General features: G+C 44.5%; 1 protein-coding gene across 5 annotated transcripts in view; it reads left to right on the top strand.

The window, feature by feature from the left end:
* The first annotated feature begins 344 nt into the window (after positions 1-344).
* The window catches only part of Parp11 (poly(ADP-ribose) polymerase family member 11), a 37706-nt gene continuing 14322 nt past the window's right edge, over positions 345-23728 (top strand). The window contains exons 1-5 of one of the 5 annotated variants that reach the window (XM_048444060.3): positions 345-550; positions 16156-16276; positions 18197-18322; positions 19072-19192; positions 21692-21767. In XM_048444060.3, the coding sequence (XP_048300017.1) occupies positions 18197-18322; positions 19072-19192; positions 21692-21767 (323 nt within the window). In that variant the 5' untranslated portion in view covers positions 345-550; positions 16156-16276. Of the gene's footprint in view, positions 551-12281; positions 12545-16155; positions 16277-18190; positions 18323-19071; positions 19193-20008; positions 20077-21691; positions 21768-23728 lie in introns of those variants that run through there. The other 4 variants (XM_048444057.3, XM_048444059.3, XM_048444062.3 and 1 more) reach the window with 4 other exon arrangements.

Here is a 23728-nt window from a genome sequence, read left to right as displayed (position 1 = left end):
TATAAGTAAGCTTGCTACATCCTTTGGTAGAATTATCATGATGTACACTTCGAGAGAGAAGGAAACAAAGAGGCTTGACGCTTGACCCAAATGCCATTGGTTGAGCGGAGCTCCTCAGGCCTAGCATTGGGTCACTAGACTCAGTATAAGGTGATGGTAGAAAACATCGATTCTACAAGGAGGAATTACAACCTGTCAAGCTTGAGGACATGATGGCGGAAGATGGCTGTATTTAAACTCCTTTACAAGCCAGGTAAAGGCCCCGCCCTCAACGACATGCGCGGAAGTTCCGAAGGGGCGGGGAAATCTTTTGTGGTGGGCGGGGCCACTGCTGATTGGCTAGATCCAGGCGGAAGTCGGGAGGTTCGAGGGTCCGAAGACGCCAGCTTGTGACGGGGAGGGGGAGGAGGAAGGCTTCCGTAAAAGGTGCCTTTCGGTCCCTTCGCTCCCGGGGACCCTCGGAAAACGCCCACCATACCGACCCCGCGGCTAACCCCTCCCTCAGGCTCTCTCCGCTTGATTTCGCACCGTTATGTGGGAAGCGAATCCGGTGAGTAGCCGGCGGGACGGGGCGGGCCCAGTGGGCGGGGTTGCCTGAGAGGCGCGGGAGGCGTTCCCGGGAACTCCCCCAGCGCTGCCTCGGGCTCGGGGTTTGCGTTCCGGGTCGTGGCTGTCCTGGGTCTCGGGCCTCCTGCGGGCTGCGTTATCGCGGCTTGGAACAGTGGGAACGTTACATGGCCGCTTCCACGTTTTTGCTTTCCATTTTCCGATTGTTGATTTTACTTCCGGGGGCTTCTCCGTCTTCGCTTTTTCTTTTCTTTTCTTTTTTTTTGTATTTTTGTATTTTGATTTCTAATTGGAATTACTGGCTTTCGAACCTGCTAATTTGTTTGGGCTCCACACCCTCATTGCTGCTTCTCTTTTTTTTGGAGCTACAGAGGTTTCGGATTCTCTTTATATACGGAGTTTCAGTGGATGACGTTCTAGGATGTTTTCTTTCCGTGATTAGAACAATGATCTGGAATCCCTCTTTGTTTGCCTTCAGTAGTTCCTATGACTGCAGGCATTTTTTGCTACTTGGCCTTCATTCATTCATTCAAATTCCAACGCCACGCAAGGATTTGTCAAGAATATTCAGCTCTTGTTATGGGAATATAGTAGTGAGAAAAATGTACACTGACGTTAGAACTTCGTAGTTGACTGGCAGAATCGCATTTCAAGAAATCTGTGGACTTACTATGTGAAACTACCCGGGTGGCTGGGCTAACCAACAATTAAGTTGACTTTAATAACTCCCACTGTCTGTACTTGAAACAATCCTCATCCTGATTGTGGGATGTATTTCCAGTTAATTCTATCAGAAAATTCCCGATGTTTTAAAGTTCGTACCCAGTAGTAATGAGCCTGTTGATCAGGATTCGGGTGCATATGTGGTTTCATCCCATCATGACAGCCATCAGATGTTTTTGATTCGTACATTATAATACTGTCATCAGTTTGGGTCAGAGGAAGGTACTTGTTTGAATATAATTTTAGCCAAACATTTCTCATTGGGATAAAACTGGCTTATAGGTGTTCATATACTCTTTTACTGTTAACTATTACCGTTTCTTCATTTTTATATCTGTATCCATTTCTATACGTGCATATATGGAGAAGGAGTCAGTTTTTATTAGTAGCCCCTTTCTATTGTTTTCCCACAAATACCCATCACCAGTATGCTTCAAGGTCACATACTATAAATCCTCTGAATTATCTCTTTGTGAACGTGAAATGTATATTCAACTAGAGGACAGATCCTGTTGCATAACAAATACTTGTTGAGTTCTTGACAGTGACTGGCTCAGTAAGGCACTCTGAGACCTCTGCCCACCCTGTTCATCTTTCCTTATGTTTGCACTATTGGGCCAATTATACTTTGGAGAGAATTACAAAGGATATAGTGAATGACTCATGTATTTGGTTTGTTATGTCACTATTTCTTTGTAATAAAAAAAGGCCCAGTTTTCTGTGGAATCATATGTAAGTCTTAAGTTTTGCTCAGCAAGTTGACTTTTGTCAATCATAATGAACATACATACAGCCTTGGGTCCTTTTTTTGGCCCCTCTGCCATCCTTACATGGGTGAGTTACCTGCTGGTACTGTTTTTGTTTGTTTCTTTTTTGTTTTTGTTTTTTTCCTTTTCTTGCGAACACCTGAATGTTGGCAACAGGCACAGCGTTTTATTATATGTATATGGGCGTTTTGACTTCATGTATGTTTGTGCAACACATTCATGCAATGCCCCCAGAAGAGGGTATTGGATACCCTGGAACATGGACTGCCCTGTGGGTGCTGGGAAGCAAACCCGGGTCCTTTGGAAGAGCATCCAGTGTCTTAACCATGGAGCCATCTTTCCAGTCCCCACCACTTAGCTTTTATTTTATTTCATTTTTATTTTAAGTAAACTTTGCATTTTGGGTTCCACTGATAACCCGTGAGTTTCTTGTGACAGAGTGGTGTCTGCATAGCTTATCTAGCTTTGCCAGGGAATAAAATTATCACCCTAAGCTGTGCACATCTGGAAAGACTTAAAATCCAAGTAGAAGAGGAAAACAAACCCCCAACCACAGTGTACTTAAATATCAGTGCGAATAGCATTCACATTCCTGACCAGATTTTTTTCTGTAATGAGGGAAGGTTTGTTAAATGATGGTGAACTGATTTTGTCTAGTTTTTCCTTGTTCTGATGGTCTCCATGGCTTTTAAGGTGCAGCCTGTGACCTGAAATTGATACTCCTTCCTCCTCCTATGGGAAAATAGCTGCTTTGTGAAAACTGTTTCCCAAATGTTCTGAGGCATCATGGAATAATACTGCAGATTTTGCAGTATTTTCTGGGCCACAGGGGTGACAACCCAGAATTAGATACCTAAAAAGAGATTAAAAAAAAAAAAGTCTTACCCCCTTTTACTCGTCTACTTTGAATACAACATAATGTCTGCATTGCTTTGTTTTGCCCTTCTGCCCAGGCAGGTCAAGTTGACAGGGGCAGCAGGCAATTCTGTGAGCTCTTGGTATCTTTCCATCTACTGGGGAGAGACCCTGTGACATTTCCTCACTTACAAAAATGGCAGCCTGAAGAAAAAGTTAGAGGGTTTTTGTCCCTGCTTTGACTCTGAACCCTGACTTTGTCCTTCCTTTCTCAACTGTTTGTCTGTGTCTTCTCTCTTTGCTGGGAATGGAGTAAGTATTTCCCTGGAATTGTTAGTCAAGAGCAGGATTCTGTCACATAGATGAAGAGGATTGAAAAGTAACACATTTGTTTGAGAGTTGTCTTAGTGAGAGTTCTATTTCTGTAAAGAGACACCCTGACCACGGCAACTCTTGGGAAGGAAAGCATTTATTGGGGCTGACTTTACAGAGATTTAGTCCATCTAGTCCATGGCGGGAAGTGTGGAGGCGCACAGACAGACATATTACTGGAGAAGGAGAGTTCTAAATCCGGATGAGCAGGCAGCAGGAAGAGAGAGACACACTGGGTCTGTCTTGAGCATCTGAAACCTCAAAGTTCACCCCCATGACACACTTCCTCCACCAAGGCCACACCTACTCCAACAAGGCCACACCGCCTAGTAGTGCTCCTCAGAATGAGCGTGTTTTCATTCAGACTACTTCAAGAGTACACGGTTTATTACACTGGCAATGTCTTTATAGAAATTGTTAAATTCTTCCAAAAGTCATTTCTGTTTATTGATTCATATTGTCAGAATAATCTGAGTTGGCTCAGGGAGAGAAAACGGTTTTCCCAGAATGGCGCCACAGTTGTCTTCAGAGCTTACTAAGCCCTCTTTCGGTTCCATTTGGATCCCAGGACAGTGCTGGCTTTCAGATGTCAGTCCCTGCTTTGTGTGCAGAACCACTTTTTCTTTGTTACTTTATATTCACAACTGCTTCTCACTTCCTTGGAACTGTGATTTTGTCTCTCTCCTGTCAGTCTGCTTGAAAGAATGACCACATACTTGTCATTTTTAGTCGTAGTCCATTCCTGCAGGCTGGCTCCTGTCAACACTGCTTTCCAGGAAGTCTCCAAGAGTCTCTGAATCAACACATACAGTGGTACCCTAGGTCCCTTAGGTTGATTCAGCAACTTGGATGCCAATTACAGATTTCCCTTCAAACCTTCCTTTTCATTGTTCCCGGTACTATATCCTCACTGATTTTTTTCTATTTTTCTTTTTTATTTTCATTTAATTTTTTTATTTATTGTATGGATGCATGCACACACATACCATGGCACAATAAAATGCTCAGAGGAGTCATTTCTCTCCCCTGACCGTGTATGTGAATTCTGGGGATTGAACTCAGATTGACAGGCATGGTGACAAGTGCCTTTACTGACAGAGCCATCCTGCCCTTTTCTGAGATTTGTTTTCAGTTATAGTTCTGGGCTAAGCTGCAGCCCTCCTGAAACATCCCATCTTTGATTTTTTTGTTCCTTTAGCACATCCTTTTTGGCAAGCTCTGAGGCTATTCTGTGAACATGCCTGCTTAGGGTCATCTTTAGTCTTGATCCCTCTTACTGCTTGTCCCTTTGATGGAACTAAACCCTTGGTCACTGGTTCATTTCACCCAGCAAGTCCTCAGGAAGTGTTTCCTACTTACTAAGCATGGTTCTGACACTTGAAGAGAGGAGTGCAAACATGAACTGAGTTAGAGCCTGTCTACCCCATGAGGTCACTCGCTGGATGCAGTGTGACTTGTGAGAAGCAGGTGGGATCTGAGGGTGACTGGCATGCTGGGAAGACCTCTTGAAGTAAGTTACATCTGAGTAACTGACATGAGAAGAGCGAAGCAGACAAAGTGACCCAAGCCCATGAAATGGAGCGTGGATGTCAGCTACTGAGACATGGAGGAAGTACTTCCAAGACTAAAGATGGAGGGTTGTCCTAGTCACCTTTCTACTGCTGTGAAGAGATACCATGAACAAGGCAACTTTACAAGAGAAAGCAGTCGTTTGGGGGCTTGCTTACAGTTTCAGAGGTTTAGTTCATTTTCATTATGGTTGGGAATTTGGTGGCATGTAAGCAGGTGATGGAGCAGTAGCTCAGATTTTACATCCTGAAATGTAGGCGGGTGGAGAGAGACCTGGAACAGGCTTTAGAAACCTCAGCCCCCCCCCCCCCCCCCGTGACACAGTTCTCATACCTACACCAACAAGGCCATACTTCCTAATCTGTCTTAACCTTTCAAACAGTTCCACTCCCTGCTTACTAAGTATTCAAGATAGCATGGTCTGCCACAGTCTTAACACTGTGTCAAGCCCTGTGATACGAATACTCATGTTTCTAGAACATTTTTTTCTAGTGATCTGTCTCATGATCATGAATAGGAAAGTGGTGTGTCTACCCTAGTATTGGTGTGGCGGATTCAGCACAGCACCAAAGAAATGAATCTGACAGTTCTCAGTGTAGGGATGATGTGAGAAGTCCTTCTGTATGTGTGTTGCTTTTATTGGTTAATGAATAAAGAAGCTGATTGGACCTACAACAGGGCAGAATAGAGCTAGGCAGGAAAACTAAACTGAATGCTGGGAGAAAGTAGGCAGAGTTAGAGAGACACCATGTAGCTGCCAAAGGAGAAAGACACCCACGGGAACCCAATGGAACCTTGACAGTAGGCCACGATCATGTTGTAATGCACAGAGTTATAGAGATGGGTTATTTTAAAATATAAGAGCTAGCTAGAAATATACTTAAGCTATTGGTCAAACAGTATTGTAATTAATACGATTTCTGTGTGATTATTTTGGTCAGGGTGGGCGGGAAATAAACAAGCAGCCACCACTTACATAGGAGGGGTGGCAGATTTGGGCTGCAGGCAGAAGACTCGGATTTGTGGTAGAGATTGGAGCTATGAGTGGACACCTGGTTGAGTAATCCACTGGGTCTAAAATGCTAACACTGAAATCTTTGGTTTATTTAACTCACACTTCACAAACTAAATCTGTTGTTAATATAACCCTTGTTGGCACTTATTATTTGTTTATTTTTTGACCCAGCAACCAGTTGGTGAGTGTGAGGGTTTTGTATTTGCCCCTTATAGGTTTGCAGTGTGATGTAAATAGGCAGACCTAGCATAAATAACCACACAGATGAACCCTAACTCCAATAATGGAAAAACTATGAAGGAGAAAGAATGACAGTGTAAGAAGAAATCAGGGAGGTCACTGTTTGAATGCGGTGACTTTCAGAGACACTGAGGACTGATTAAGAGCCAGCCTGATGGAGGTTGTTCAGAAGGTGGTGCAGTGGAAATGGCACCAGCAATGCCTTCAAGGCTGTATGGGACAGGATAGTTAAGCACCAGGCAAGTCTGTGAGGCAGGAACACAGGGAAACAGGAAGTAGGGTCAGTAAGAGGAAGCCAGGCCGTGACTGGCTCTATGGAACATGACTGGAATTTTTGGCAGTGTGCTGAAAGAAAATTCCGTCAGTTTCCTACGGTAGTGTGATAGCTATTCTTGGTTGTCAATTTGACACACTTGGAAAGAAGGAGCCTCCATTGAAGCATCTCCTCCATCAGATAGATCTGTGGGGCATTTTCTTGATTCGTAAATGATGAAGAAGGACCCAGCCCACTATGGGCAGTGCTGTCCCTAGCCAGGCAGGCCTGGGCTGTATAAAAAAGGTAATTGGGTGTGAGCCTGGGAACAAGCCAATAAAACAGTGTTCCTCCATAATTTCTGCTTCAAATTCTTGTCTTGCCCTCTCTCAGTGATGGACTGTTGGCTGTAAGATAAAATAAACCCTTTCCTCCCCCAGGGTTGCTTTTGATCATGGTGTTTGTTGAAACAAGGGAAACAAAACTAGGACAAATAGGGAGATTTAGCTTGTATGATTCAGGGCAGCCTTCCAAGTTAAAATCGGGAACAAGGAAGCACCATTGTAATGGTAAAAGTAAAATGCTGCAGATTCCCAAGTGGCTGCAGTGGGCAGCGGGCCGTGAGACCATGCCGCAAGTCCTTGAAGTGGTGGTGGGCAGCAAGTCCCGAGACCAGCTAGACCCAGGAAGGGATGGCTCAGTTCCCCGAGTGGCTGCAGCAGGCCACAAGTCCCAGGCAGAGAGCCACATGGTGAGTGAGAGACCTCAATGGGGCAGCCAGTCCCACGAGGAGAGACAGACAGATGGACACACCATGAGACCATGCCACAGGTCTCCTGGGCAGGAAACCACATGGTAGGTGAGAGAAAAGAAACATGGATAGGCATGCCATGCAGAGTGAGGTTGGATATTTATTTAGTGGGTTATAGAGGGGAATGGGGACAAGGGGGCAAAAAAGCAGAGAGAGAGAGAGAGAGAGAGAGAGAGAGAGAGAGAAACAGAAGGGGGAAAGGAGAAAAGTGGGAAGAAGGGAGAGAAAAACTGCCTTTTTGAGAGGGAGACAAAAAGGGAAGGGACTCAGACTGGAAGCTGAAGATCAGCTTGCCTCAGCAGAGAGGGGGAGTGGGCATGGCTTGTCTCTTAAAGGGACAGGACAGATCATTACAACCATGACATGGAGTAAAGCAACATCAAGGAGGTCCAGTGTCTTGGCTTTGGAGGTGAAGGGAGGGACTTCAAGCCAAGGTTGTTGGCTTAGCTTCTAAAATTGGAGAAGTCTTGTTTTAAGCTACTAAGCTTGTAATAAGCTTTCCAAGGAGCAGCAGAACATGAACAGAGAGGAGCCATGAGGTTGTGAAGAGGCAGGTTCAGAGCCTGGACCACAGAGCAGAGGAAAGGAAAAAATGTTTTTGTATTGTATGATGGATGCCAGATGGCTAGAAATTGAACCCAAGGCTCCTCATAATAGACCAGTGCTCTACCACTAAGCTGTGTCCTCAGCCCAGGAGTTTTCTTTTGGATCCAACTTGTTTAATGTGTTGATATTGTAATGTTTTAAGTAAAATGCTGCAAGTTCCTGAGTGGCTGCAGCGGGCAGTGGACCATGAGACCATGCCGCAGGTCCCCAAACAGGGTCAGGGAGCAGGTCCCTAGAGCAGCAGGGAGCTGTGCTGCTGGTGAGAGACAGAGACATGGATAGGCACGCCATGCAGAGTGAGGTTGGATATTTATTTAGTGGGTTATGAAAGGGAGAGGGAGAAGAGGAGAAGAGGAGGAGGGGAAGGGGAGAAGTAGGGAGAGACAGAAGCTGCCTCTTCAAGAGCAAGATGAAAAAAGGGAGGACTCAGGCTGGAAACTGAAGATCTGCTTGCCTGGCAGATGGGGGAGTGGGCGTGGCTTGTCCCTTAAAGGGACAGGATAGATCATTACAAATATGGTTTAGATGAAGTCATACTGTGTGTCCCCCCCCCTCAAAGTTTCATGTGTTAAAAACTTGGTCCCTAAGGTGATGCTATTACCTTCTAGGAATTGATTGGGTACATTTTCTATGCCACTTAAAGAATTAAAAGGCAAGAAAAATCTCAACCTCAACAGGTAGCAGAGGGAAAATCTGACAGAGTAGAAAGAAGCAGATGCAATCAGTGTTAAAGAAAGACTTTATTCGTGGTGAGAAAACACATTCAGCAAGCACACAGAGAGAAAGGTTCTCCACAAAGCAGAAGGGTCCTTGGGTAGCCAAAGTCCTTTATGGCTGTGGTGTTTTAAAGTCCTTGAAGGGTCCTCTCTAATTTAGGGTCTGAGGAAAGACACGATGACCTATTGGCCCAGAGCTCTTGTGTGACATGTCTGTTGATCTTGAACTTGTTGAGCCAGTCTGTCATCATGGGCCTCTGGGTGGGAGAAAAAGCCCACAAGACCTTTGTTTTAAGCTGCCCAGCTTTTGTCTCAGGTCAGGAGAATAGGGAGGAAGGCACCATCTTGGAAGTTCTCCGACTTTATTATTAATGTAGTGGCACTTGATTTGTATTTTAATAAATAAAGCTTGCCTGAGGAAAAGTAAAATAGCCACACTGGCCAGCCTTATAGACCAGGCAGCAATGACACACACCTTTAATTCTGGTTGCCACAATGACACACACCTTTAATCCCTGTAGCCATACTAGTTTGCCATAGAAACCAGATGGCAGTGGTACACACCTTTAATCCCAGAATTAGAGAAGATTATAAAATGGAAGGAGACAGCTCTCAGTCTCATTCTGAGATTCCTGGAGGCAGGATCATCTTTTCGGATTGAGGTAGAGTGTCAGGGACCAGCCTCTACAAAAATATCTCTTGCTAGGGTAGAGGTGTCGTGATTTAGAGAAATAAAGAATACAAAGACACACTTAAAAATAAATCAGAAATAAATAGAATAGTACCAGGAAGGAGTTTTAGTGAATACTGAAATCACCTCTGTTTAAGTTTTAATTGCTTAAAATATCCCTGACCCCAAAAGGTAGGAGTAAAACAAAAAACTACATTAACATGATAAAAGGAAATGATTGAACCAGTTGAAGGTTGTGGGCTATGTACACAGTTAAACATTGTGTTGTTAGAACAAAACAACTCACACTCACACCCTAGACCAAAACATTCTGTAAGCAAACCACTCCCTGGGTAAAATCCCAAGTTATCTTCACAAACCCTTAGTCAACCCTTAATCGGAGCCTTTTCTTTGGAGTAGACTTTTGGAGTAGACTTAATCGGAGACTTTTCTTTGGAGTAGAAACGCATCTACTTCTCTATTTCTCAAATACAAGGTCTGGATATTAGCCACACCTGTTGACAATAACCTTGAGAGAGCAGAAGTCTCTGATCTAAATCTAGGTGACACCCTTGTTTGAGATAGAAACACAATAACGTTGAAGGAATAGAAGTTAACTTCCAACTCTTTGGCCTTTGGTCAACATGGAAACAGGCTTACATTTTTTGGCCTCCACAGTAGAGGTAAGAGCCAGTGGCTGGCTGTTTTGCCTTTTTGACCTTTAGGTTGAACCCCAATTTCTGTCCTTGGCTTTTATTAATCGTGCTACATTTATGACATAATTATGTCTGCCATCAGGAAATATGTCTCCTAGTCCCTGAATGCTATTTGGATATAGCAGATCCCTTTTAAGAGGTAGAGCTTAATATAAGGTTCTTAGGTCTCTGGGAGGCATAAGGAAGTTCCCATGAGGCCCCTTGGGGTCTTGCAAGAAAGGACCAAGCCTAGTTCCAATTATCCTTTCTGCTTCTCCTTTGGGATGCTTGCTTGCTCTCGTAGCTGCTCCTTCTAACTGTTTGCTACAGTACACGACTGACTGTGTCCTTGAACCTTCCAAACCCTGAACTTCTAACCAGAGTCAAGTTGCATTGCCTGTGGGGCATCGAGTACTACAGTCATGGAGGGAGCTGGACATTAAGTATTAGCCCTTGAAATTACAAAAGTAGATGCTAGTCTCAGAAAAGAGTTCTGCAAACCTTTTGCATGCCTGTAAATGACAGCATTTTGTTATTGTTGCCCTTTACTTTCCTTTTGAAAAGGAATCTTTGTTGCCCAGGCTGATCTCAGACTCATGGCAGACCTCCTGTTTCAGCCTCTCAAGTTCTGTGTTTACACACATGTGTAATCCTGTTTGGTTTAGATTACCATTTTTTACATTTTAGATAATACAGGAATAGTTTTCAAATTAGGATGTTTATTATTGAAAAGGGCATTTTTGCGGCCTCTTGTAAGGTGCCCATGTCTGACTTGACTCTGGTTAGCCCAGGATGTAGGTTAGATTCAGGTGCTTGCCCCAGGAGGTGATTTGTACTGAAGTTCAAACACAACTTTGAACACTCTGTAGTGCTCTGTCGGTTGTCAAATTAAATGACCTTGTGCTATTACACAGTTTCGGGTGTGTGCCAAGCATAGGAGCAAATGGATTCTCCAGTCACTTCTGAACTGCTTCAGTGTAGGGAAAGAGTAACACGGGGGCAGGGATGAAAACCTGATCTCAGCGTTAAAATTGGATTGTTTGGGGCCTAGGGGCAGAGCTCACTGGTAAAGTTCATCCCTGCATGTGCAAGGCCTTGGGTTTCCGAAACTACATAAACTGGACATGATGGTGCATGCATATAATCTCGGGGCTGATAAAATAGAGGCAAGAGGATCAGGAGCTCAAGGTTGTCCTTAACAATACAGTGAGTTTGAAGCTAGTCTGAACTGAACGAGACCCTATCTCAAAAGAAGAGTATTTGGGCCTTGAAGTTGTAGGTTGGGGTTCTTTAAAACTATGGGCAACACGGGATAGAAAGGTACTCACTCTATTCAGCAAGGCAACTTACAAGTCTCCATTATAGTCTGGAACTTCAGGGAGTGAGCTTTGGAAATGTCTACCTTGAGAGGAGCACAATGCACACCTGAGGCTCCGGGCCTTGCCACAGCAGTTTGACCAGATATTTATGCTAGAGTGATTCAGGGGAATGTCTGTTTTCCCTCCAGATATGGAACGTCACACAGATCAATCACACGGGTACTGTGTGTCAATGCCAGTGATTCTCAGTAGAAACCGTGCCCCTCAGCTCAGGTGACCTCTTGTGGCTGCAGTGTTTACTGAGAAGCAACTGTGTGCTGTGTTCTGGGAAGGGACACTGTGGTGCTTGCCCACGATTTCCTCTGGACTTCATTCCCTGTGCTTTTGCCTTTTTTTTCTTTTTCCTTTGCTGATTATATGGTCTATCCTTGTTCTATAATAAACATCTACAATTTCAGCAACTTCTGAGTACCAGAAAGTCATTCACCCTGAAGCAGGAGTTCCCAGAGGTGTAGGTACCATCTGAACACAAGATCTGGCTGTAGCCCAGGCTGACTCCAAGCTAATCCTCCTACCTCTGATATCCCTAATGCTAAAATTGCAGGTAGGTGCTACCATGCAAAGGGCAGTCTCGAAGGAATGGCCACTATTATACTGTCTCTTTAATTTTAGGTAATTAATTAATAGATAAAGTCTTTTTTTTGTAGTCCAGGCTAAAATGGAGCTTGTTTCTTAGCCCAGGTTGGCCTTCAACTTGCAAGCTTTGTGCCTCAGGTTCAAGGATGAAAGAAGAGCACCATCCAGGTGTAGTCACCATCTCTTTGGGGATGGTCTCTATTTGATTAGACATTTTCAGTTTTAATTGCTCTGGTTCTGGTCTCATGTTTCATATATTCCTTTTTGTGTATGTTTGTGGAAGCCTGGGTATTTAATTAATTGATTTGTTTGAGACAGAATCTCCTTGTACATTGAACTCAGTGATCCTCCAGCCTCTGCTACTTAAGTAATGGGTGTAATGGTCTGCTCTGTCCCTTTAAGAGACAAGCCACGCCCACTCCCTCCCCTGTCTGCTGAGGCAAACTGATCTTCAGCTTCCGGCCTGAGTCCCTTCCCTTTCCCTCTCCCTATCAAAGAGGCAGCTCCTATCTCTCCTTTCTCCCCACTTTTCCCCTTCCCCGTTTCTGTTTCTCTCCCTCCTCTCTCTCTCTGCTCTTCTCCCCTTTTTCCCTTTCCTCTCCATAACCCACTAAATAAATATTCAGCCTCACTCTGCATGGCTTGCCTATCCATGTCTCTGTCTCTCGCCCGCCGTGTGGCTCCCTGCCCGTGACCAGCCACTTTCTGAGACCTGCAGCGTCATCTCATGGTATGCCCATCTCTCTGTCTCTCCTCATGGAACTGGCTGCCCCTTTGAGGTCTCTCCCCTACTGTGTGGCTCCCTGCCTGGAACTTGTGGCCTGCTGTAGCCCCTCGGGGACCTGCGGCATGGTCTCATGGCCCACTGCAGCCACTTGGGCATCCGTAGCATTTTACGTTTACCATAACAATGGGATCATGGTCAAATAATACCATGTTGTCTCTAAAAATTAGTTATTTTATTTTATTGATCTGACCTCTTTTGGTGGCTGCCATAACCCGGGCTCCATCACTGTGTGGTTTGGTTACTTGGCTGAACTTACGTATGAATGTAGCCTTCTTCACGCTGTTCTCTTGTCCTCACTGCTCAGGCAGCACTTCCAGGTCGACAGGTCATGGATTGAAAGCTGTGCTGAGCCCCCAGGTAGTCAGGCTTTAACTCTTCAGAGGCTGCTGTTGTGGTTGAGTGAGGTTTTGGGGTTTTTGTTTTTTTTTTTTTAGGGGGGATGCTATATTAATATTTGTCCAGAAGTAGGTTTTCCTTTTTTCCCCCTTGGTTTTTCAAGACAGGGTTTTTCTGTGTAACAGCTCTGTAGACCAGGCTGGCCTCAAACTCACAGAGATCTACCTGTCTCTGCCTCCCGAGTGCTGGTTACTGGTGTACGCCACCACTGCCTGGCAGAGGTCTCCCTTTTGGATCACTCCCGAGAGGACATGATGGTGGACTTATCGTGACTTATCGTGACGTTGTGGGCTGAGGGTGACTGGACTATGAAAATGCCATAATGAAACCTATTACGTGTAAGCTAACTTATAGAATGAGTTCTTGGGATTAGTGAGATGGCTGAGTGGATAAAGATCCTTGCTGCCAAGTTTGAAGTTTACCCTTGGGAGGCACTTGATGGAAGGAGAGAAGTGACTCTTGACAGTTGCTCTCTGAGCGATGAGCATTTGAGCCATGGCACATATGTGCAGGTATATGCACACACTAAGTAAATAAACAGAATTTTAAAAATTAAAAAAAATCAACTCCTGCTTCGCAGCCTTTGCCCATGAACCAGAGTAGCCTCCTGTGTAGTCAGTGTTTATCAGCAGTGATGTTGAAGCCCTTTGCCTGCCTCATGTTTCTTCCTGTGTTGATGGACACATCTGTCATGTGGGAGCATTTTCAGGTCTGTCCAGTGTCTTGCTCTGTTTGTTCCTAGATGGGTACAAGCTCAGAGCTGTTAACAGCCCTTTCATGTCCAGCAGTGACTGATCAAGAGGGCTCTTCCCTGCTGTCTCCTCTTCTCTGTCACTTCTGTCACTTCTGCCATCCCACTTCTGTCCACGCCTCACTTTCCTTGGTTTTCATGAAGCTGACCACTGTTTCTCTGAATTCCCTTAGTCTCGGGTCCTCTCTTGTCTCTTCCAAATAGAGCTGCTCTCTCAGGCTGCAATGTGGTCTTCATTCCTTGTGTCCATTTGCCCTTGGGCAGAGTTCCTGTGTCAGGGTATCTGCAGTTCAGGTGGAAGCCCTCTTTTCCCAAGGTGACATTCTACTCCTTGAGAGGACACTAGGTGAGGGAGTTAGCAGCCCTAGAAGTGGACTCTGGGTTCGGAGAGGGAGTTTGTTTTCTGTTGTTTGTCTGGAATAGAACTTCTGCCTCGTGGACTGAGGGGGATGAGGAATACCAACAGCCTTCCCTTCCTCAACCTGGGGTACAGGGGCCGCATATTTGGCCATACACAGAAGAACCAGCAAGACATTTCTTATGTGTATTCAATCATTTGCAGAACTCCCTAAGCACCTGCTCCAGAGTTAAACGATTTTGAAGAGTTTTACTAGTTGAAAGGCTGATCTTCTGGGAAGAAGATCCACTTCCAGAATTTCTTATCCTGTTAGTCTGGAAGTTCCACCCCTTACCAGCTTTGTAGCTGATTTTGGAAACACATGAATGTGCATGTACACACACACACACACACACACACACACACACCCCTACACCCCTGATGACCTGAGTTCCATCCCTGGGATGAAAACAGAGAACTGACTTCCAAAAGTTGTCTAATGAACTGCCCCCCCCCCGTATGTGCCATGACATATGTGTGCTGTGGCACATGCATGCTCACAAAAATGCAATAAGCAAAACGTTACTTTGTATATGTGCATGTACATGTCTATGTTTTGAGACAGTGTCTCCTAAAATACCCATGCTTGACTTGAACTTGCCTTATCCTGCCTCAGCCCATGAAACTCAGTGCTGATTCTTTATAGAGAGGCAAAGATGCCTTTATTTCCAAGTATGATTTCCTCAAATATGCTTATGCTAATAAAATAACTATGTAGTAATACTCTCACTAGAAATGATAAGTCTAGAATGTGGCATTGTGTTCCTGGATATGGACCAGGATTTGACTTTGAACTCATCTTTCCTGTTACTTTTCAGTTGCATGATTCAGATGGATTGTGCCCAGATGCTGTGATTACAGATCTTCGTTAGCATGGATGGCCTTGGAGACGGGCTCCACCTGTATGCACATTTGAAAACGAGAAGGATGCTTTGCCACTTGGTGCTGGCTGTTTTCCTTGGCAGCCTTCTGCACAGGAAGTGCCGTTTCCTCCCAGTTAGAAAGAGGAAAGTCAGGCCGAATGTGGCATTGTAACTGAACTGGCCCTTTCTAACATGCATTGAGTGCCTTCTCCGTGTTGGATAAGTTGCACGTGTTCTTTTGATTACCTGTGGATGTGTCCTAACTAGAGTGAGCCATCATTACTATAGCGACAGCATCCTAAATTGTTTTATTTAAGCCAGTTTTCTCTTTGAGCCAAATTATACAAAATAGCCATTCCTTTGGAGAGGAAGCACACTATAGAAGATGCTGTGGCTTTTATGGTATGAAATGAATTGTTTGAAAGAAAACCAGCACATTTGTGAAGTTTGGCAGTGAAGGAGGACTGGCTGTAGGTGGAAATGAGGCCGAGGGGTGGACACCTGGAGGGAGATGGGACCCCAGCAGGCCTCGGGGCTTCTTTAATCTTCTCTGTACTGTATGTGCACACCCTGATTGTAGACAAAATAATTATATTATTTTCTGCTTTGTATTTTCCTTGTCTTTAGCTGGAGAGTAATGACTTCTCTCTCCTGTACATGAGACTAGAGGAAAAAAAAATAGTGTAAAGTGTGACCAAGAATTGACCTGGCTAGTTAAAATTCAGTCAAAGCTGTTTATCACAGAGAGTTCTTCTCTCTCTTTCTCTCCCTCCTTTCCTCTCTCCCTTCCTCTTTTCCCTCCCCCTTTTTCTGTTCTCTTTCCCTTCCTCTCTCCTCCTTTTCTCCCTCAGGTTTCACTGTGTTTCTCGGATTGGCCTCAGTAGCTGGGACCTGGGCTCCAGTGCCTGGCTGTAGACTGGCCTGCAGTGACGGCTCCGGGGCTGAGCCAAAGGACAGGGCACACTGTGCTCTAGACATAGAGGGAACCTTTCCGTTGCCTGTCCCTTTTCTGACAGAGAAAATACAGAACCCACAGCCCAGTTCTGTCTTAGCTATTTGATTCAAGCTTGTCTTTCCAATTTTTCAAGGTATTTCCCAAACAAAATTAAACCTGTGTCCCCTGGCTTGCTTTCTTATTCCTTCACAGTGAAATGGCCAAATGGCGTGAGGAATGCTGGGAGAGGAGAGCGAATGTCCGGACTAGTTAACGACACAGCTGAGTTTACATTTTAAGTCATCGTCTTTATTATCCACCTAAGGCACAGAAGGTAAATAGTGCGTTCTGACCTGGAGCCCGGGCCAGGCTATTCTGGTGTTGTTGTTGTTCTCAGCAGCCAGTCAGCTTGTAAAACATGAAGGAGTGAAAACAAGGACATAGTCAGAAAAATATTCCTTGGAAAGCTGCTGGACATGAATGAAAAAAATCAAAATTAACTAGCCCCTTCAGGAGCTCAGGTATTCATCCCAACCCCCAAGTGAGGAAGGAGCTTTAGTTTCTGCTGTGTGGGAGAATGTGGCCTAGACAAAATAATGGGAACTTATCCTGGGTCACACAGCTCCTCCATTTTATACAGTGGCATACAAATATTTTTCAGTTTATCAGGAAATACAGATTCTTTGTTAAAAACAATCAAAGGTATAAGGGATTGTGTTCTAGCCATATTGCTAGTGTAGATGTGTATATACAAGATTCTACAACACACACACACACACACACACACACACACACACACACATGCGCCACACCCCTGAGAGATGCATTGTAAAGTGATAGCATTGGTTAACTCTGGAAAAGAAAGGTAAAGAATGCCAAGGATAAAAGTGTGATGGGCCAACAAGTCTTCAGCATAAGTACTCTGACTTTTTAGCAAGTCATATGCTAGTTGGACAAATTCAGTCTATTTATTTATTTATTTATTTATATTGAGGCAGGGTCTCTCTGTATAGCCCTGACTGACCTGGAACTCACTGTGTAGACCACGCTGGCCTTGGCCACAGAGATCCACCTATCTCTGCCTCCCAAGTGCTAGAATTAAAGGCGTGCGATGCTCTGCCCAGAAAGTGCTTTGTTTTTTCTACATTCCCTTGTAAGGAGCCCAGAGCTTGTCTGTTGGAGTCTAGACTGGATGTCACCCATCCAAGTCCTAACTAGGTCTGACCCTTCTCAGCTTTGGAGATCAGGCATGTTCAGGGTGGTATGGCCATAGACTGGACTAGTTGTACAAATTTAAATGAATTATTTAAGAACCTTTAGAGAATGATGATAGGAAGTCAAGTTGCAAGTGAAGTTAAATTAACCACGTGGTCCCTTTTCTGGTGACTTTATCACAATTTCTACCCAAGAACATCAATTTTTTTCAAAAGTTAGGTATATGTGAGTTGATGCTCTAGTCAACATTATAAAGCCCATTGGTCATGAAGCATAAAACAGTATAACGTGTGACCTACATGTACAGATCCTGTGGCCGTTCTGCCTGAGCTTAGCTTCCCCCTTGCGTGACCTCTCTGCCTCAGTTTCCTAATTTATGTCAGGAGTACCTGTCTCATATAGGTTGTTGTTAAGCCTGAATAAGTTATCCCTACAGTTCTTAGACCAACACGTGACACCTAGTAAGAGCCAGATTGTGTCACTGCTGTCATTATACTCTCAGCATCTTAGTGCTTAAAGACACTATGGCAGCTTATTATCTACTCACCTTCTGTCCTGTGTACACATGCTCATGCATGTATCCATGTGTTTATGAAAGCAAAGTATAGATATATTTTAACTAAAACTTTATTATATTATTCTTTACTGTTATAGCTTTTTTTAAAGGCCTCACATATTTTAGAAATGTCGCTTTATGCCATTAAATAAGATGACTATTTGAAATAGAAGAGCAGATACATCTGATCTTAAGTAGTTGTGATGCAGGGGTGCCTGACACATTCACAAGCGAATGTTGAATTACTTCTTGTGGCTTCATGGGCACTGACTTACCCACCCAAAGAGGATCATCAGCCTGATGTGCTAGGCAGCGCTAACATTTTAAGTTGCTTATCTTCAAGGCCGCTGTGCAGATAGCTGTCAGATGTCACTGGGAAGACGTTGGAATCTGGTTCCTGGTAATGAAGTAGAATGGTCCATAGAAAGCACATTGGTCGTTAATGGGTATTTCCTCCTCCACCTCTCCCTGGCTCTCCAGAAGATGTTTCACAAGACAGAGGAACTCTTTCCCAAGAAGATGGAGAGTGATGTGGACGACATGGACACCTCGGACACACAGTGGGGCTGGTTCTACCTGGCGGAGTGTGGGAAGTGGCACATGTTCCAGGTACCCCACCCCAAACTTGACAGGCAAGGACTTGCCACTGTATAGACTCTTGCTCATGGAGCTCTGGAAGGTTCCAGCACTGATGGAAACCAGTGTAGCTAGAAGTCTGTTTCTTCCCCCCGACAATAACCTCTTAGAAGCAGTGGTGAACTTAGACAGGGAGCATACCTGGGTGGTGGACTCGGCACATACAAGCACATCCAGGTTTGATTTGGTGGAAATAGGGAGAGAGGAGCTCGGGGTGTGACGCTAGGTGCTGTGTGCACCCTGTGTGTCCTCACAACAGTTCTGAAGCAGATAGCACTGCTCCATCTTCTGTCAAAGGACAGGGAGCTCAGAAAAGTTCACTTACTTGGTCTAAGTTGCAAAGAGAGTTTAACTGAGGTTTGAACCCCCACACAAGAACTTGTAGTTTGGGTTTTTTTTTCCCCATTGTATGGTTACCAGACTGGTGAAAGGTTTACTTTGAGCCACTTAGTGCAATCATTAGATAATTTGTGAAACTCGTGGTACTATGTGAGACGGCTGTGGCAGAGCCTGTCATAACAGTCGCTGTTTTCCCCTGGACACTGTTAATCGTTTTCCACGTGCAGGCTTGGCTGTGCTCCCTGTGTATGGGGGAGGTAGAGCAGGAGGCAGTAGGAACCCTTCATTCATCCGTTCTCTGTCACGCGACCTCAGCTCCACTTCTGTGGTCAACCCATTACTGTGAACAGCTGGTAAATGCAACTTTCTGGTTTGTCTTAAAGCCGGATACCAACATTCAATGTTCAGTTAGCAGTGAAGATATCGAAAAAAGCTTCAAAACAAACCCTTGTGGCTCCATTTCCTTTACTACTTCCAAATTCAGCTACAAGATAGACTTTTCAGGTATGTTTCCCCTCCTAGTTGTGTGTTTCTAGAATACTCCTAGACCATTGGTGCAGTGCAATCTGCAGCTCAGGATTAGCCAAGATGTCTTAAAGCATGAAGTAAATCCTCCTGCTCTATGCAAAAGGAGCTCTGTAAATCTGCACTGTTAGACTCTTGAGCAGCACTGCCATTTATAAAAGCATGTTCTGTGCTCATGTGTGTTAACATACGTGGTGTTGCTGTGTGTTTTGAGTTTATGTAATGCTCTTTATAGCTCTTTTATGTTTTGATTTTTGAGATGAGGTCTCGCTGTATTGCTGGACTTTTCTTGAACTCACAATCCTTCTGCCTCAGCCCCTGGAGCAGCTGGGATTGCAGGCCTGGACTGCTGTGCCTAACTTACAGCGCTTATTTTACTCGGCACTACGTCCCTGGATATTGGTTGGAGTTGGGAACCTTTTTACCTTAAACAGCAAACTGATATTAAATGATGAGGAAGTCACTGGTAGCTGGTGGTTGTTTCAAGACCAAAGTGAAGCCAGGTGACCTTCCTGTTGATGGTTTGCTTAGAAGGCTGCCTCTTCAAAGGATGCTGCTTCCTAGGTGAGCCCAGCTAATGTGCAGATCAGCTTCAGTTAGACCCACGGCTCTTTGGGTTCCTCCCACCATGTGGGGTCCTGTTATCAGGTGTCTCATGGAAACACTGTTGGATTCACTCCGTAAGTTCCAGGCTGCTGTCACCCACTGTTGATGGCTTTGAGGCAAAGGAGATTTGAATGGGGCAGCTTTTTAATAACCGCTCACTTTTAGTCACTCTACACTTTGGTCTTCTAGCTATTCTTGTCCAGTTGCTGAGTTGTGTCTTTCTGACCGTGGTGGTGCTGATGTGCTGAGGATGGAGTGTAAGTCTGAAACGCTTTCCCAGAAGTGGTAAAGGGTTCTCAGGGACGGTGTAGACAGAGCTAAAAATACCATCTACCAAACTTGATTTTCTTGTAATTGCTGATTATCAAGAATGATTCAAAGAATAGATGAGTACATTAAATTTAAGAAGAGTGAAAACAATTCTCTTTTTACTGTCAATTAATCCTGACTTTCAAAACCAGCATTAGGCAAGCTGGCTTCCCATAGGGCATGCTGACATTGGTGCTCTGTTCCAGCAGGAGGTGTTTGGTAGATGTTGCTGTGTTCTGTGCTAGTGTTGTATACAAGCACAGTTTTGGAGGCAGAACAGAGTATGATTTACACAAACTTCAGGCTTTGTAAAGGGGATGCCATTTGTTGAAGTGTGTGGTAGGTAAGTCAGCAGGCCACTTCTGACTAAGAATATTCACTAGTGAACTCTACCCTCTGGGAGATTCCTGTCAGGAAAAAAGATTAATTCAGAATATTTTGTAGATGCTCAGAATGTAGTTCACTTGGTAGTGTACCTGCCCAGTATGCAGGAAACCCCAGCACAGCATAAACCAGGTGTGGTAGTGCATGCCTGTCGTCCCAACACCCAGGATGTGGATAGGAGGATCACAACGTCAAGGCCCGCCTCAGCGACATAATGTGTTCAGGCCATTTTTGCCTACATGAGATATATATATTATCGTTACTAAATTATGACAGTGGTACGTGGCATAAACGAATAAATGGTGATGCTTTAAGGTGCAGCTCCTAGCGTTTTCCGCACACTGTCGGGGTCTTTAACCCAGTCATGCTGCCACTGTCCAGCTTCTCTCTGAGCGACATGGGAAGTAAACGCAAAGGAGACAGCTGTGAAGATGACGCCACAGGTTTTGTGCCAGGTCCTGAGGTGATCTTGCTTTTCCCTGAATGGTGGCAGTTCCCTGGTGTGCCGTGTCTAGGAGAATACAGGAGTGGCAGAGCACCGTTTGACAAGTGCAGTGACATTTGTTAAAATCTGCTGTTTGAATGGGAGGATAAATGGGACCTGGTAAACACTGCCAAGGCCGCGGTGCAGCAGAAGATGCTAACTAGATAGTGGCCCCTTCACCGGGAATCTGTGTGTAAATATGTGTTGTCTCTGGCTGGGTTTTCTTTTCCTTTTTCTTTGGTTTAGATGTGCAGCTAAAAGATGACTAAAGAAACACATTTTTGAAATTATGTGAGCTGTGCAAATGTATGGGATGTATCCCTTTCTGATTTCCAAATTCTTAGGGAGCCCAGAGTGCATTTCTCCATGTAAACAAATCCAATGGAAGATTTAGGACGGTGTCATTCTGTGCTCTGGTCGTGTATTTTAGTGTCAGTTTAACTGAGGTGTGATGTGTGCGGAGCAGGTGTGAGATGGGCATCTGGGTGTGGCCTTAGATCAGGCACTGAAGCAGGGCCCCTGCACTGGCACCTTTACAACATGGCAAATAGGTCGATGGTGAAAGAGCATAACTACCTGGCCGTCATCTCCTCCTAGAGCCACATGACTGCCCTGTACTGTGGCTCCTAACGTGCATGAGACCTCGGAGCACAGTGCGCTTCTGTGGCTCATCTGCTCTGTCTCTTTGTGCTCAGAAATGAAGCAGATGAACCTCGTCACTGGAAAACAACGCCTAGTGAAAAGGGCTCCTTTCTCCATCAGCGCCTTCAGGTAAATGGGGCAGCACGAGGGTGGGCGCCCTCTCTCCGCTTTCTTACTCTTTGGCAGAAAACCAGATAGACTAACATCCATCTCATGAATTAATAGCGATTTTTACAAAATAAACCTCTTATTTGCTGATTAAATAATCACTGTCTTCTGCCATTGTTTCCTTTCATTCTCTCTTGTCATATGTATATATTTTTTTCAATTCTTAGACCAGTGTGCATGATAATTACAAAATATCATGTGGTTTTTGTTTCAAACCCTTAAAATGGCCTATTGAACTTAAGTTTGAATTTGAACTGGACATACTGTCAGAGACCATTCCAGATATTTGACCATGAATCCTAGAGAACTGCCCACGTGGTCTGCCTCTGCACTGGTGTAGCTCCCCATTGGGCAGCTCTGAGGTACAACGCCAGTCCACATGAACTAGAGGGACAGCAGTGCATCTTCCCTGGATCCATTTTCCTTTTGCTTACTTTTGCCGTATATAGACTTTAAAAAGGATTGTTATTTGCAAAGGTAAATAAACATCTGTTGCGCATGGGAATGGAAAACAGGTGGAGCACTTTAAGACCCATTTTCTAGATGGTTCCTCAAGCAAATGCTGAGTTCTTTCTCTTCAGAGAATTTAAGATCCAGCTGGGAAACGAAATGGCAGTGTGTGAATTGTAAGGAATGCCCTCATGCGCCTTCCAAAGAGCGCCTGAGAAAGTAGAGCAGAGAAAGGAACTGAAGGAACAAGCAAGGAGAGAAATGCTTTTAGTTTCCTTTCTCAAGGTATTTGCTGATATTTTAATATCACGACTTAAAAGATAATAAAGGCTTTCCTACATCTGTGGGACACAGACTATGTTCTTACTTCCTACATCATGTATGCATTCCACAGTGCCAGGAATAGAATGCAGTTCTTATCTCCTAAGAGTGTAATCGGGGGGAATGAGTAGTAGGAAGAGTTTCACATCTGTGTGTTGGTATAGCTGGTATCCCTTTGAAGCTGGTGGGAAGTCCATGCTGGGGTCAAGCATTTTCTTCTGTCCCAGGCTATACAAACTGTACAACAAAAACAGAAGGAGCAGGGGGAGTAAGCAATTGAGGCTGTAATGAAAGGGGAGGAGTTAAGTGTGAAAGCTAAGGGGATGAAAGTCGGGAGGTGCTGATGCAGAAAGGTTAGATGTAGGGCAGCACTGGGCACTCATCACAAGCCTGGCCAGTGTGCGTTCTGTCAAGGCCGTGGGTCCATACAAGTTCTTTGAACCTTTCCCCCATAGATGAAAGATACATTGGACAAAGTGTGGGGGGGGTACAAGTCAGGGTTGAAGTTAACTTAAATAATAATTCCTATAGTATTTGAAGTTCTTCTAGAGCTCTCCTCAAACAATTTGAATATTCCTACAATCACACACATGATGAAGAAAAATATCAATTTATGCCAGACTCCTTTGTTAGCAAGACTGACTGAAATTCAAAAATGGAAGAGCATGACTCTGAAGAGGTTGCTGGAAGCAAGCTAAGTATCACCAGAAGCAAGCATTTAAATAAATTATGGTTCTGTCTCTGTTTTGGGTCCAGAATCCTAGGGAACTGCCCACTTTGCTCCTACACCAATGCAGAGCCCCACTGAGCAGTCCCTAGGTGACATGTCAAACCCATAGTGACTAAAGGAGGCCTAAGGAAGATGCCCCACAGTGGAAACACTTCAGCTTCCCACTCCCTGTGCCTGGGCTACACATTATTTTTTGCTCCCCTGTCCATGCACAGATGATGGAATTGTGTGTGTGTAGCAGAGGAGGCATTCGTTTGTTGCATGTTAGCTGAGTGTCTGCCATGTGCTGGGATTCCTGACCCTGGGAATGAGGAGATTGCATACATTTTGATAAAGATCATAGTAAGACTTGATTAAATTACCAAAACAACATAGGGGCAAAAATGTGTGCTTTGTGTTGCCATTTGTGTTGAGCAAAACT

The sequence above is a fragment of the Myodes glareolus genome, chromosome 3 (assembly GCF_982192425.1).
Source record: "Myodes glareolus chromosome 3, mMyoGla1.1, whole genome shotgun sequence".
Taxonomy (NCBI): Eukaryota; Metazoa; Chordata; class Mammalia; order Rodentia; family Cricetidae; genus Myodes; species Myodes glareolus.
This window is presented reverse-complemented; position numbering and strand designations above follow the sequence as displayed.